The 17,310-nt window shown below is 35.7% G+C and overlaps 1 protein-coding gene across 19 annotated transcripts in view; it reads right to left on the reverse strand.

Moving 5' to 3' along the window:
• The window catches only part of LOC135205404 (zinc finger and BTB domain-containing protein 7B-like), a 202,942-nt gene that overhangs the window by 128,077 nt on the left and 57,555 nt on the right, over positions 1-17,310 (reverse strand). The window contains exon 5 of one of the 19 annotated variants that reach the window (XM_064235909.1): positions 805-1,359. The exons of 14 other annotated variants lie outside the window; for them this stretch is intronic. In XM_064235909.1, the coding sequence (XP_064091979.1) occupies positions 913-1,359 (447 nt within the window). In that variant the 3' untranslated portion in view covers positions 805-912. 4 more of the 19 variants (XM_064235928.1, XM_064235913.1, XM_064235923.1 and 1 more) reach the window with 4 other exon arrangements.

The following is a 17,310-nucleotide window of genomic DNA, read 5'->3' on the forward strand; positions in this document are numbered from 1 at the left end:
AAATGAAAGCAAAAGAGCCTTACTAAGAAAGTTCCAACAGCCCTCAGAACACAAGACAGAATGGTGCAAGACATAAAAGGTGGACTGACATGCATTTGGCTCCTACGTATGTTGTGGAACTTTTGTAACCAGCAAGCTCATCCCTGATTCTAAAACTGAAAATTAATTTAAGAGTGGCTCACTGATCTCTAGCCACCTCCTCTTGGGGCAAATGGGCTTTTTATAATATGTCTTAAGAAGAAGCAAGCAAAACCCAAACATGCACCGCATGAAATACGTACATTAACTATAACAAGAACCCATATATCAGCAATGGTTATGTGTGATATGTTGTCCTTCAAGCAGACTTCACACCTATTTTGCATAATGATATATTGTCTATTTTTCATTACAGACAAGTTGTGGACAAAAAATACCAAATGTGAAAGAAAGGCTGTGTAGTTGACATAAAAAAAAGTCAGGCATAAATTATATTATTTATTTACCAAAAGGATACATAAAAATAGTCATCATAAAAATAATAGCAACCAAAAATTTACAGTATAGTTGCATATACAGTATGCAATATGTACTTTATATGCAAAAAATTGATTTTATTTTGTAAGTAACATGCATGTTTCAATTACTATGAAAATAATGTAAATAACTTTTTAAATACGTATATACTTAAATTACTTTCATACATAATGTACATATCAAAATATGACTTGCAGATTCTAACAAGTGAAATCATCAAAACAAGTGAGACACAACATCTTCACATCGAAGAACACACTTCACTGAAGTTTGATTACTTTTTTCTACACACAGATTATGGCACTAACACTGTCAGAGATAGTTTCTGAATTGAGCCAAAAATGACATCTTTCCTTTGCCAGTTCAACACTCCATTACACTAAAAGGACAACCACACTACTGTTGTAATGCAGCAGAAGTCTCTTTAGCATGCGATGATGCAATGTGAGTATCACGGGAACTCTTTCTTGCAAATTTGGCTTCACAAAATGGACACCAGAAAGGTTTTTCTCCAGTATGAGTCCTCATATGGACTATGAGATTTCCTTTCTGAGCAAAAGCAGCAGGACACTGGGGACACCGATATGGTTTCTCCCCCGTATGAGTTCGCATGTGCTGTATGACATGATTTCTCCTCGTGAACATAGCTGGGCAATAAGGACACATTAACTTGGATAACTTAGATATATCAGAAGCATTTTCATCTTGGAAACCAAGTTGGAAGGGAATCTTAGAAGCAGCAGAATAAGGACTTGCCTTCTGAGGTATCTGTGAACTTGAAGGGATGCCGCCTTGGATGACTCGCCAGCCTGGCTGCTCAGTGGCACTTCTGCTCAGTCCTTCCTGTCAGAAAGACTTTCTGCTTAGTCAAAAGGCCAATCAGTTTTAACCTTAAGCACTAAAACTTAAAAAGAATAAAACTCAACATGAAACTGAAGTACTGTATTGTATATCCCTTGCTAACACAAATTACACAAAGATGCTAAAACTTATGTCTTAAGTATTGCATGCTGACAGAAATGCAATAAATGCTATATATGTACGTACATGTGTAAATTTGAATTTTCTACAATTCTTTTTCATTATAAAATAAACCACTGGTTGTAACCAAGAATATTTCTTTCCCATAATGAGCACTCAAATATTTTACACAAACATGATGAAAATACATTGGAAAAATAAATACGTGTTGGTATTGTTCAGGAGTTTAATCTCATGGCAAGGACAAAGACTTGACAAAGACCCTTTGCCATAAAAAGTTTTGGGGGGGAGAAAGTTTCAAAATCACCAGATTTCCCTATTCCAATCCTGCTAAATTGCTAGGTACATTGGACTTCTGTATTTACTGAAGTCATATCTAGTGACACTCTTCAAAATATTTTCTTGGGAATAGTGTTCTGGCTGGAAGAATTCAGCATCCAAGAAATTTTAAATCAATTACGATTCTAACCAGTCACAGATTTCCATCTGACTATCTCGTAAGTACAGGCAGTCCCTGGTTATGGGCGGGGTTCCAATAATAGAGAACTGGCGCCAATACGTACCTGGCAGAGGACCCGCTAACCGATTATCGGCCCCCATTACCGCCCATTGTCGGATATCATCGATTTTCGCATATCAGCCTTCTGAACGGAACCCCCGCTGATAACTGGGGACTGCCTGTACTCTTTTTCTTAAATTAGAATCAGGTTTATAACTTCCATATTTTTCAGCATCTATTTTTTTGTCATTTTATCCCATAAGAGCACCATATTCTCTGGTTTACTCATTTTGGCTTTGTCTCTTACAAATACTGTTTGCACACTAATGAATTCACCCAAAAGGGATTACAAGGGACATTAAAAGAATGGTTGGCATTATCCTACAAGGACAAATAAATTTCTAGTTAAACAAACTGAAACAGCTGATCTTAATTTGTCAGATACAAAGTTAGAGGGTCAAAACAATACCAAATGTGTTATGTAATTTAACAGATATACCTTAAACATAAAAAGTATGGAAAAGTATGATACAAAAACATGAGATTCACATCCTTTCAAGGATAATAAGTGACACAAGTAAGTTTATTTCACAAATTTATTACTCCTGCTACATAAAGAGCCCAACAATGTTTACAACCAAATTACCGTGGCCTCCAACATAATGACCATACATATACGTATTAAACATCCAAAGATAATACAGTAGCAATAAACTTTCTTTATTAATTCAACATTATCAAGATTATAAGGCAAAAAAAAAAAGTTCAAAAATAATGGCAAATTCCACGTCACAATACGAGAAAAAGATTAAAATTTTTAGTTGCCTTATCAAACTTTAATTGGTCTAATGGTCAAGTTATATTTCTATTGATCTGCTGATGGCATCAATCAGACAGAAATTACGAGTGTTGCCTCTGATTGAACCTTAAATATAAATTCTTGATGATTCATAAAAAAAAAAAAAGGTTCTCTCTCATATTTGTCATTCTTTCGTAAGTGGAGAAGTAAGGACACTGCTGGTGGGAATTCTATTAATATGAAGAATATCATACACCCAAGTTTAACAGTGATTAAAGTAAGGTGTGGGTTATCCAGTTTGTTGTTCATTTTTTTTTTTTTTTAGTGTTCCTTGGGTGAGTACATTTTCTTAAATTTTAGGCAAGTTTCATTCAGGCTCTAATGAACATGATCACATCAAAAGGCAACAGTAGACTGCTCTGAAACAGTAAGTAATGACACCTCTGTTAGGTCTGTATCAGCAACGATACTCTATTAACAGTGCTGATAACTGGAAATCAGCGCATTTTGGCACTAGACTAGCCCAATAAAACTGGATCCTCGATAACTGAGGCCGTCGATAAACCTAGATGAACTATGCGCTACTATTGAGATACCAGTTCAAGAATTACCCATGGATGCTTAAATTACCATGCAACTTGAATATACATTTTCCTTATTAAAAGAATTTCTACCGGCAATTTTTTTAACTCTTCAATATGAAACAATAACAAAAACAAAATTCCATAAAAATAGAGCCAAATTATTTTATACGACCTGAATACAGGTGATGCAACTCACATTCAAGACTGTAATGATAAATATTATTTAACACTAGGGCACATATGTACCAGGAAATTTAACAAGTTAATATGGCAGTTTTACAAATGTGCACATATTAAACTTAGGTAGATGTTAACAACTTGACCAATTCAACTCCCTGAACTCCTTCATAATTGCCACACAACAAATGAAGTAATGGTGAAAAGTTACATCTGAGTATATTATATATAACATTACAAACAACTTCCCACCCAGAATAAATTTCAAAACATTTGTAAATTTCTGATGTTGTTCATGCTAAATTGGGTTACCCATCAAAATATTACTTTACAATATATACAAATATGTATCACAAAAAATACAGTAGTTTACAATGTACATATAGCACTTTATCATAATATAAAATATACTGTGCCAAAGAATTTTTCAAGACTAGCAACTGCAACCTTACATGCCAACTTTTCTAATACAGGTGTACAGTGTTGGAGAGAGAGAGAGAGAGAGAGAGAGAGAGAGAGAGAGAGAGAGAGAGAGAGAGAGAGAGAGAGAGAGAGAGAGAGAGAGAGAGAGTGTTCCTACTGCTTTTCTCTGACATGCTTTTGCACATGAAGATCAACATGGTCTTTCCTAATAAATCCCTTAAAACAAAAAGGACACAAGTATGGCTTCTCTCCAGTGTGTGTGCGAATGTGCCTTTGTAGATTACTTCTCTGACCAAATTTTGCTGAGCAAAACTGGCAGGCAAACTGCCTTATTTGACCATGTTTTTGCATATGCCTCACAATATTTCCTTTTATAAGAGTACTGTAAGAACACATAGTACAAACGTGCTTCCTCGTGTGGGGGTCAGTGTGAAAGCCGCAATCTTCTCTCCACCGTAAATTCCCACTGGCAACGCTAACTCCTTCCCCCTGTCAAAAGTGACCTTCATTTTAGTCAAGTCATAAATTACAGTCTCTGCTTAAATGTATATAGTATACACTCCTGTATAATAATCATGGTAGAAGGCCACAAAAATATACAGTATATACATACTGGAAAATCACCACAAAACCTGATCTATGTCAAAGCCGTTTCATTATTAGTAAGAAAAGAAGAAAAGGCCATCACACGTGGGAAACATCTGGATTTGTTCCTAACTTGGTGAAATAGTTCCAACAAATATGAATTCTCTCATCTGCCACAATTTGCTCCACATGATAAACTAATACCACAAATCCCTCAGCTTTACTATGCTTCAGTCTGGCCTTCTTTGAAAGTTATAATTCTGACAAATGACGAAGACCCATAATACGTATAGACAACGTACAGCCAGTCCCTGGTTACGGCGGACCCGGTTAATGGCGGCCCAGGTTTATGGCGCTTATCTAGTACCGTAAAATCGCGCCATAACGGGCCAAGTTTCAGTTATTGGGGCCATAAGGTGCTAATAATAGAGTTATGGCGTCATAACATACCTAACAGAAGCGCCATTAACCAAAACTTGGAGCCATAAGTGTCATAAATCACCAAGTTTCGGCTAATGGCAGTTTTTGCTTATCAACCCCCTGCCAAGAGCGGACCCCCAGCTGATAACCAGGGACTACCTGTACTGATATATTCAAAATATCCCACAATTAAGTTATGCCAAGTGATTTTTAGCCAAAATTGTCATGTCTGTACTTTAAATTGAAAACTCCAGTCAAGATTAACCATAAACATAATGTAACTGATAAGTAAAGAAATCTGAAAAGTTTAGGAGTTGCTGTATCACTTTCCGATCTAATAACTTTTTTTTTTCTTAATATTTTTTTAACTGCCCAAATTCTGCTACTGTTCACTATAGAAGATTCAGTAATCCAAAGATATATCACATTCAGTTGTGTGTGATTACTATAGTACTTACTAAATAGAGCACAGACAAATTCCCTTCAGTTTTCTTCAACTGGAATTTGTGTACCAACCTTCAATCTTTGATTACTTTTAATCATGGTATAATTATGCTAGGCAAAGTTACTATTTACACTTCAACATTTGGAGAAGACATACTCCTGTGATCAAAGGATATAATCTTATAGAAAAAAAAAAAAAAAAAATTTCACGCCATACACAGGCAGTCCCAGATAATCAGTGGTGTTAGTTATCTGCTTTTAAGGGGCTTGTCTAGTGAAGAAAATTGGCAATTGTTGTTGCCAAAATGCGCCGATTTCTGGTTATTGGCACTAATGCATACCTAACAGGTCCAGTAACTGTTTATGGGCGCCAAAATCTGGTTATCAACGCCAATAAGCGCCAAAAATCACAGAAAAAAAAGTTGGCGCTTTTCACTTATCATCAAGTCATTGAAACGAAACCCCAATAAATGGGGACTGGCTGAACTTGAAGTAACACTTCCCACACTGTAAGTATGTACGTAGTGCAAACTAAATATTGTACAGTATCTATTTGTAAAGAGACTACCTCAGAATATTCATGCACTTGAACAAAATTCAACATAATTTTTGTCATTTCTATTAGTATAGTTCCTTGTTTTTAACTGCTAAATTACTGACATCATTGCCAACCTACGTTACTTATACATAAACAGAAAAGACTACCGGTACATAGGTACTTCCAAATGTTTCCAAATATATCACTGACTTATGTATCAATACAATTGTTATGTAGTATTATTATACATACTATAACTTGCTAGCCACAATAACAGCTTTGCAGTTCACAGCATTCTATGACATACTTCATAACTTATTAAACGTGAAATTTAGGCAGTGTGTACACTATCTAGTTTCTCAGTCCTCAAAACTTATCACAGAGGGGGACTGAAAGGTACTGCACCATGAGTAGAGATGTGTTTGTTTTTCTCATCCTGACTTGAGAAGCATTGGAAACAAACTGGACACATCACCATCTGGTGAAGTCTCCATACATGCCTAATCAAGCAGTTTTTTCTTTTTGAAGTGAATGGACAAGCCAAGCATGCAAATGGCTTTTCTCCGGTATGACTGAGAAGATGTTGTTTCAAGCTACTTGATTCAACAAATCTGGCTGTGCAGAACTGGCATGCAAACGGCTTTTCACCCGTATGCCGGCGAATGTGTTTGTCTATGTCGTGTTTCCTGGCAGTCGAGTAGCAGCAGATGAGGCACGTGTGTATTTTTCGAGATGCATCAGTGTGATAACGTGTGGAGTCCATCATGCTTAAATCTTTCCTCAAACTCAGAGATTCCTCCTGTTAAAGTTTTGTACTTTTAGTAATTTGCAAAATTCGAAACAGATTCATTAAGAAACCTACTAAAAGCCAAAGGATATAAAATATTCCTAGCATATTTACATATCAATAACTGCAATCCCCTACAATAAGACTGTGCATATGTACTTAAAAGTTTTTTAACAGGACCGTTTTTTGCCTCCAATTGATGACAATCATGAAACCATACTATTTATATTAATAAATTTTGAGTAGGACTTGCGATAGAAAATATTAATATGCTATGTCAAACTGAAGTAGTCAGCCCTGATATATTCTATGGTATGCGAACACATGTAACGTAAAATCTATTTAGGGCTCTTACAATCTTGTGGGTAATAAATGTATTACAACAGCTAATTCTAGATCCAGCATATTACCTTATGGTACATAAGAGGACCACTGGCAGCGTTGATGAACCCTAGCCCCCAACCCCAATGAGACCTGCCTAAGCTATGGTGGTGAACAATTCTCCATTAAAATTAAATTTAAAAAAAGGCATAAATATCCAACACAAAATCTGAGATAATATGTTCTTCAATACCTTATCACTATACGTAACTATTTGCATTTCTATAGCGGTTGTTAAAAACATAGATAGTTTCTAAACATAACTTTCCCTATTAGTACTACTTAAAAAAAATACCCAACATTTATTTACTTTTTAAGTATACAAAATTTAATAAAACTGACTGTACAGTACAGGCAGTCCACGGTTATCGGCAGGCAGCCATCTCAACAAGAACAGATAGAAGGCACCCAGGTCGTGCACAGAATAGATAACTATGGTTGCCTCTTAATAACCATAGTGGTAAGCATCACTATCCAGAAACCAACCCTGAATATTTAACAAGAGTCAGATCATATACTCCCCTCCAGCAGGAGAAGGAATGCGTGAGCCAACAGGGACCAGACAGCATGCCCCAACCAACCAGGAACATTGTGCCTCTTAGAGGACATGAGAGAACCCAGCGAAAGCCAAGTAACATGCTCGCTCAGGTCACTGAGGCCCCATCCAACACGAACCTCCAGCCGTTAATCAGCATAGACCATTTGGACACACACTCAAATTTAATATTATGCACATTTATGTATAAACCGACATTAGTTTATTTGTACTTTTATGTACAGTATAAAATATTATTTATTCCTGTATTTCTGATGTGTATTTCTTTAATTTCTGTAAGTATTTTTTGTATTTCTGTATTCACATACCAATACGTAACATTATACAAAATTTTAAACACACATACATTAAAGAAACAAACACATGGTATTATATTTTGAATATTTATTTAACCATGTTTAAAATGTTTAAACTTTCACTTTTACTACTGGCATACACGTTCTTATGTTCTTGTACCCAAAGCAACACCCTGAAATAGTTAAGCTGTTAATCCCTAGACTAACCAGTACCCATACCTCAAGGTCATTCTTCCCACACCATGATATAAATACTAAGTTGAAAGGTCAGATTTTAAGTCGATTGATAATGACATAAGGAGAAACAGATGTCAACAAAATTCAATAGATGGAAGAAGGAAGTACAGGCAGTCCCCGGGTTACGACGGGGGTTCCGTTCTTGAGACATTGTAAGCTGAAAATCGCCGTAAGCCAGAACATCGTCAAAAATGCTAAGAAAACCTTACTTTTAATGTTTTGGGTGCATTAAAAACTATATGTAAACTGCATTCTTATTGCATTTTTTGTCCAAAAAACCTTCAATTATTGATTATTTTGCAATTTTGGAGTCATATTTCTTGTGCCAGATGAGCATTGTAGGCGTCGTAACCCTGGAAACAATTTCTGATGAATATAATTGAAAAGCATCTCAACCACGGCACGTAGTAAGCCGAACCCGTCATAACCCGGAACTGCCTGTAGTATGCATACTTTTCACCAGAAACTGATGAATGAGAACAGAAAACGCACTGTAGAGCAATTGATTTTCAAAAAAGTTGTATAAAAGAAAAACTCTGCCCTGAAAGTATGATACAGGCAGTCCCCAGTTATCGGCTGTGGTTCCGTTCCCAGTGGGGTGCTAATAAGCGAAAACCGCCATTAACCGAAACTCGGCGATCTATGGCACTTACGACGCCATGTTTCGGTTAATGGTGCCAATAACCAGTTAATGGAGCCTCTGTGAGGTATATTATGACACCATAATGGCGTCGATAACCAAAGCTTGGCCCGTTACAGTGCCGTAAATCGCCCATTTTATGTCACTAGACAAGCCCCATCAAATTGGCCATTAACCAAGTCCACCAATAACCACAATCTAAGTCAATGCACTAATCCCCCCCAAGGGTCACGTAACAATTCTTATGAAGAATCTTTGTTCCTAATAGCATCAATCACATCTCTATCGAAACATCAGCAATAACACATACAGTGGAGCCCCCCGTATTCGCGTTCTCCGGATTCGTGGATTTCTCTCGGGAACGTTTCCCCGCATTATTCGTGGAAAATTCGCACATTCGTGGTATTTTTCTATGAGAAATATCCACAAATTCTTGGGGGTTTTTATATCAATATCATCATAAAATGCACTTTTTGTAATAAAACTATTAAAAAAAACAAGTATAAAATTTTTAGTGGGTTTTTCTTGAGCTTTAACAAAATAGGCTGTTTTTAGCAATTTTATAGGGGTTCCAACTATTCGCGGGGGGTTCTATTACGCATCCCCCGCACAGCTCAAGATCCCCAATTCCTTAGCCTGATGTATAGCCTGTGTGGTAAAACAAGCTGATCATGTTGTGATTTACAATGTTTTTCATTTCTGTTAATTTATCCTACACTGTAACACAAAATCTAAATAGGACCTCTCTCGCCTATTGTATCTCAATCTTGAAACGCATCCCTCCTATGAACTGCTACCAAATGATGTCTCAAGTGACTTTTCCTGGCGAAGACCTGATGACAAAAATCACATGAGAACGGCTTCTCCCCAGTGTGAGTGCGTATGTGGCTGTTCAGAGCCCCTTTTTGTGAGAAGTGTGCATTGCAGTATGGACACCCAAAAGGTTTCTCTCCAGTGTGAATACGAATATGATCCAGTATATGGGACTTCCTGGCAGTTGCATAGGAGCAGAACTCACAACGAAAAGTCCTATAACCTGTACTTGTATCAACAAATACATGGTGCATCTTCACATTTTTTCCAGACCCAATCTCGTTGCTGACACCAGACATTCCACCAACCTGCCAAAAAAGAACTCCCTTATATTTAAAGAAGATAAAATGCTGCTGCACTGCATGTACTTAAATAGCTATTAGTATTCTCTCCAATACACTACCATTAATTCTTTGTAGCTTTTAAAACCTAAGTACAGGCGGCCCTCGGTTAGCGGCAGGGGTTCCGTTCCTGGCCACCGACGCCAAGCGATTTTCGACGTTGAGCGATTTTAAAGCCTACGGCCGCCGCACACCTTCTTTCGAAACTCTAAACCAGTCAAAGGCGCCGTAATCCCACAACGGCGCAATAAGTAAAATTATATTTATGCAGTATAGTACTATAGAATTTACTGTACAGTAAATGTGGGTGTCTAGAGTTTGTAAAGATATAATAAAGTTTATACAGTGTACAGGTAGCTGTAGTGTTCAGGTTATGATCATTAGTCTTACGATAGTCCGATTTTATGAAAGTCAAAGTTACAATGGCCTAACTTTATCCATCTTCTAGTTACATAAGTTCAATAACAGCAAAAGAGAATGATGAAAGTGTGGTGGTTTTAACGTTATACTCGTTGCGTGAACGTGCACAGCCATGAACACCGAACGAGAAACGACTTTTTTTTTTCTAAGTACAACCGAACTGGATAACATCTGTTTGGCTTGTATTTCGATCATCGTACTACAGTGCAACATTGCCGTATTTGTAAATGGCGTTATGTATAGAATAGAACTGAGATATCTTAATGTAATAACTTTATTCGCTATAGATCAGAGATCAATATAGATTAAAGATCAACCGGGAAATATACCGTTAAATTTAAACCTAGTTATAACTGAAGCTGAGAAAACTGTTCAAGCTGCTAATGACTATTATCGTACATCGGCAACAAGGATAAAACTGCAGTAAACGTCTGCCATCACACACAACTGTAGATAAAATAATTTTAATCAAAACTACTGTGCTTGAAAGAACACATTTTACTGTTGGTTTCACGCCGATATAAGATAAATAACGTAAAGTTCGTATTACGATGATATAAAGGATTATTGCGAACGGAATCACGCAATTTTTTACGCAATAAACATGCCGCCAACGTAATCTGTTAACGAAAAAAATAGTAGTTCACATTCACAACGAGACATATTCAATAAATATTTCCACCTAAAAACACGCTGTATAAGGAAAAATAACTTTGTCTCATATAAGTCAAGTATATAGATATTCGTTTATGCTAACTAGAAGCAAGAGCATTCGCTCAGAATTGCGTTATGGTGAAACAAACTCGTATTCATCAGCTGATTTCAAACCACAACATTGGCCGCTCCGCGGAATACGGGCTTAAGTTTGCCGTAGTATTTTAAAATACAATAATAGTAGAATACATACAATATTCTTGGATACAGTGAAATAATGTATAACTTTTTAAAGGATTTATGGAAAAGATGCATAATTAATAAAATAACACAATGCATTTTTCGGAACTGGCGGACAAGAACGAACAGGAAAAAAAACATCCCCTGACAACGTGGAGCGTAGTTACAAAGGCTGCCTTAATTTGTATCTTATTTCTGTACAAAAATGAAAATACCTTTACGTAATATATTTTCATACACATTTTAAACAGAAAAGCATAAACATTTGAAAGATTGACACATCGATCGCTAAATTTGCACTCTTCTTATCTCTATATTTTCGGAAGAGCGGCAGACGGCGGCATACAAGAACGAACTTGAAAAAAAAGACCGTAGTTGATAACTTGAAGGGGAGTTTCAAAAGCTGCCTGTTTATCATATTTCTGCACAGAAATAAAAATACCCTATTCGTATTACATTTTCATACACATTTTAAACATAAAAGCAAAAACATTTATAAAATCGACATCGATCGCTAATTTGCACTTTTTTTAAATCGATATTTTCGGAAGAGCGGCAGGCGGCAGCTTACAAGAAAGAACATGAAAAAATATCGTATTTGATAACGTGAAGGGCAGTTTCAAAAGCTGCCTTTGTATCATATTTCTGTACAGAAATAAAAATGCCTTTCACGTAATACATTTTCATACACATTTTAAACAAAAGCATGAATATTTATGAATCGACACATCCATAGCTAAATTTGCACTTATGTAACTCGATATTTTCGGGAAGAGCGGCAGTCGGCAGCATACAAGAACGAACTTGAAAAAAAACAACGTAGTTGATAACTTGAAGGGGAGTTTCAAAAGCTGCCTGTTTATTATATTTCTGCACAGAAATAAAAATACCCTATTCGTAATACATTTTCACACACATTTTAAACATTAAAGCATAAACATTTATAAAATCGACACATCGATCGCTAATTTGCACTTTTTTTAAATCGATATTCTCGGAAGACCGGCAGGCGGCGGCTTACAAGAAAGAACATGAAAAAATATCGTATTTGATAATGTGAAGGGCAGTTTCAAAAGCTGCCTTTGTATCATATTTCTGTACAGAAATAAAAATGCCTTTCACGTAATACATTTTCATACACATTTTAAACAAAAGCATGAACATTTATGAATCGACACATCCATAGCTAAATTTGCACTAATGTAACTCGATATTTTCGGCATAGAACAGCGTCAGAGGCATATATTTTACCCTAATACCTACGTAATAACTCTCCATAAAATTTGTTAATATAATTTGCATAACCTTTATGGTCTGAACGGCATTTCCACAAATGTATGGACTCGTTAGACAACGGCGCTAGCGGCGCTGTTAACTGAAATTTGTGCCGTAAAGATACCTTTAAAATGCCTTATTTTTTTAGTGAATATTTTTGACGACCGCCGTAAAACCGATTCGCCGTTGAGTGATTGCGCCGTTAACCGCGGGCCGCCTGTATTATCTTCAAGAACTTTGCTAGAAAGTGGGCAGTAAGGGTGGCAGAAGAATGGCAAGCCAGTTACATGTACGAATCAGTACTTGAAGCTACCAAACCACCTTCATAAACACAAAGGCGTAGTAAGCTGGTAAGAGAAGAGGCACAGCCAAACCTCCAACTAAAATGCATAAGAAAACGAATGATCCCTAATCAGCCTCATCCCCATCCAACTAGCATCATCTACCTCAAATCACACTTGATCAAAGCATTACTTAACCCTAACGAGCCGTCTTAAATCATCAAGACCTAGATGTCTCCATAAATCAATGAGATTCTCCTGCATCCTCATTTCTGCTGAGAAATAGGAAATGTGTGCTAACCAATACAGTTCTATGTACTAGCTACTTCAAATGCAACTAAAATACTGAGATTTTCTAATAAAAAATTGGATTATCAGCAAACTCTAAACATAAAATCATTTTCTGTAATGAAATTTACATAAAAAAGTACTATAGCTTTTAATTTGTATCTGTACAAATTAATTCAGATGCAAAAAGTTTGGTGCAAAACATTTACAAACACATTCCTAATTTTCATAAGTTTTAAGTAAGATGCATTCTGACAACTTCAGGGATATAAAACGATAATATAAGAAATAATTATTTTTCAACAAAAGAAAATCAAGACCTGGTCAGTGACCTACATCCTTGCTTTACAATTTTTTATTGTTTTTAACCGGTTTCCAGCTGGTGCTAGAAGATTATCCTATTGTTAAGACCTCAGGTTTGTTACCTATGAAGAATACAAATTAAAAAATTTACAATTTCAAAAAACACACAATGCAAACCTACTTACAATCACACGAATAAGGAGTGAAGGAACTAACAAGTGAAATGGGGATTTCCTTTGAACTGAAGTACCTGCTGCCCACGAGCTTGTTATTTAGGTGTAAAACAAGCACAGGAAGTTAAAAAATATATTGTCAGTATGCATTTCAACATACTAAATATATGTACATACTGTACAATTGGTCCTATCTGTACCTTTAATTCATTTTCCATTATTACTAACTGCAATAGGAGATAGTGTTTATGAAAATATGTTAAATCTTATTAAAAATATGCTTTTCATTCTTAGCTTCACAAGGGCTACTATCGTCACTGTCAGAGGAAATGAAACTAGCCTAGTTTCATTCCCTATAATGATGAGGACAGTAGTCCTTATAAAGCTCAAAGATTTCAAATATAATTCTAAGAACATAATACCAAACCTTGTTAAAAAAATTTTTTTTAAATACTGACAGCTACATTCTCCACTATCATCTCCAACACAAAGAGCATTTATAAAATTCTGCAACTCTTGTCTTTTCTGTGCTTTATCTCCCACAAGTCTCCACTCATTTCTAGCCATCCATATCACAGTTCTCATCCATGCAATTCTAAGCAAGGTACCCACAGGAGCCCAGTTGACACTATCACATACTATTCTCCCTGGAGTGCTGGAAAGGGCATTTCCATACCACATTCATTTCTTAATTATCTACTCTGCGTGGAACTTACGTAACTTCCCATGGTATCACTTCTATCTTTATTCTGTACTCTGACACCCAACACACTTCTCAGAGGTTTATTCTCAAACTTGAAAATCTTTTATAGTTTTACTGTCATGCCATAATTCATGCTTGTATAGTAATACAGATACAACTTGAATAATACATAATCTTGCTTTTGTATGCATGTTCAGCTAATAATATAATAATAACAATAGCTGTATTGCTACATTTATTACTGAATTTAGCAGCTTAAAGACTTTCCTCAAAAATTAAAAGTTAAAATTAAAAAATAAAATTACTATGTACATACAGTAACAAGAGATGAAAGAAAGAATTGGAGAGATTTTCACACAACTGCCACTGGCTCTGGGGTACGTGTATTATGTAGGCTTGTATGACAGGTTGTAAGGTAGCACATCCATTTCATCCATCAGGTATATGTTAACCATTTTTTTAACTTCAAAAGCAATTAAAATGTATTCTTAAAAAGAGATTACCGTAAATATTTTGAACTATCAAACAACCTGTTTTATTAGCAATATATATCACTGTTATTTATAGAGGTTTGCCTAGGTTGTTTTATAGTTTACTAAAATCATACCCTGAAGCAATTAAATGATGTAAGATGAGGTTAACATACTGTATACATAGTATTTAGAATATGAGATGTCTTGATAAATCGTCACTTTACTATTATTTATTGTTATATAGAATACAAAACTAGAACGAAAGCATTCTGAATCAAACAACATCTGTGACTGAATGTGACTTTATTGATGTATTCATATACTCACATGAAATAACTATTAAAGAAGATACAGCAGAAAAATAAAAGTTATTTGCTAAGAGATGTAACACTGACTTAGCCTCCTCTAGCTATATTTGCCAGTGAAGCACACATAATACAAAATCTTTCAGCAATTTACTTGCAAGCAATAAGCTAGTGAACAATACATAGTATTTATAATATTTATAATAAAGATTCCTTGATGGCTGTTTAAAAGTTCACCATCATCATCATCGCCATTGTCTCCGATAGACAGTGCGAAGGACCTCTGTGAAATTGTGCTACTTATGTTTTTCCTGCCCTTTATCGTCCACAAATGTCCATGCTCCCTTTTTGACAGATCTCGTCAAAGTAGGTTCAGGTCTTCCAACTCTTCTGGTGCCTGCAAAAGGCCAGCTGACACTATCACTAACATGTATTATTCTCCCACAGATTATGCAAAGGATATGTTCAAGTGCTAATGTCGATCTCCCTTTTATCATTGCCTTAACTACATATTGAATTTCCAGAACTTCCCTTATGGTATCGTTTCTAAGTTTACGGCCATCTGAATCCTAATACATGTACTTTTCTTACAGTTTATTTTCAAGTCGATAAAATATTTTTACCATGTAGTTTCATTATCACAACATGATTGATGTTCATACAGCGATACAGATCATACAAGACTCATGTTTAATCTTTCATGTGGAATTTCAGTCTATTTCATATCCAAATCTTATTCAGCCTGACCATTACTTTTATTTTTGTTTTTAGTTTCTATTTTACCCAGCTCTCTAACCAAACAATTTATTAACTATTGCACTTCTTTAGGACTTCTGCAGATCAATAAATCATTTGTCAGCACAGATAAGAACCAACAGCCTTCTTTTTTCCTCCTAACTACGTAATACATACTTAAATTTATATGTATATATTTATATATAGATAATAGTATATGCTATGGCATCATGCCAATCTCAACTTATATGTATATTTGATAACTAAACTTTCCATCATGCAAAGCTTAACAAAGGTTGCCTTCTGAATTATTTCATGGTGTCCCATGATTTCCATAATAAATTACACAAAAAAACTAGTTCCTCAAAATCCACAAAATGCAGCAGACATGGTGGAATTTTTACATCACTTGAATGAAATTCATATACAATGTACTTGCTCCCAGGAGGATCTGCACAGCATGAAAAAGTCAACCAAGGATATGGCTCAACGCCACTGCCAGGGATATCCACTATCACTACCTTCACTGTCCATGTTTGGCGACGGACCACTGCCCGCTTCTAAATTCTTGTCTTGGCTGTGTGTGACCCCATGAACAGTAAGCATGTGACTTTTAAGAAGGCTGCTACGAGAAAATCCTTGTTGGCAACGAGAACATACATGAGGCTTTTCACCAGTGTGAGTTCGAATGTGATGTGTCAGAGTTCCCTGCTGAGCAAATCGAGAGGGGCAGTGGGGACAGGTATATGGTCGCTCCCCTGTGTGAGTACGAATGTGAATCTTCAGGGTGTCAGTTCTATACGTGGAATAATTACAGTGAGGACATCGATGTAGCCTGAAATTCAAACTTGCTTGGACATTGGCTACACCCACGGAAGATGCTCCTCTGGGAAGAGATTTCTCCTCTTCAAGGGCCTGCAGTAGAAGTTTGGGAGTTCTATTACTTTTCATTCCTCAAATTCTGATTTAAAATATACTAAATAAGCCAAAGGCAACATAATACATGCTATAAAAATTTTTTACATACATCACTGATAAAATAAGAAAAATATTAAACCATATTAGTGAGCTATCAATATACTGTATGTTCAAACACCATAAAGCACTTTTATTTCATTTCTCCTTAAACAAATATTTGGAATTTTGACAAAATAAATTACTTGCTCTCTAAATTACAAATTTTAGTACTTCCATTAAAAAGTCAGATTGTCTAAATTAACTATACATTAAATTATTCCCTTGCCATATTTTCAAAAGATCATCAGTGTTTAATAATCTTATTAGCAAAGATACCATTTTTAAAATCAGCTTTTGTGTGGAAGACTAAATCCTATAAATGCTTGAGCGTCTTATGCTGGCTGAAGCCACCATTCTACTACTAAACATATAAATTACAAAATAACTGATATGAGATTTAAAATATTAGTGAATCCTCGCCATTCA

This window comes from Macrobrachium nipponense, chromosome 24, assembly GCF_015104395.2.
Source record: "Macrobrachium nipponense isolate FS-2020 chromosome 24, ASM1510439v2, whole genome shotgun sequence".
NCBI classification, from domain to species: Eukaryota; Metazoa; Arthropoda; class Malacostraca; order Decapoda; family Palaemonidae; genus Macrobrachium; species Macrobrachium nipponense.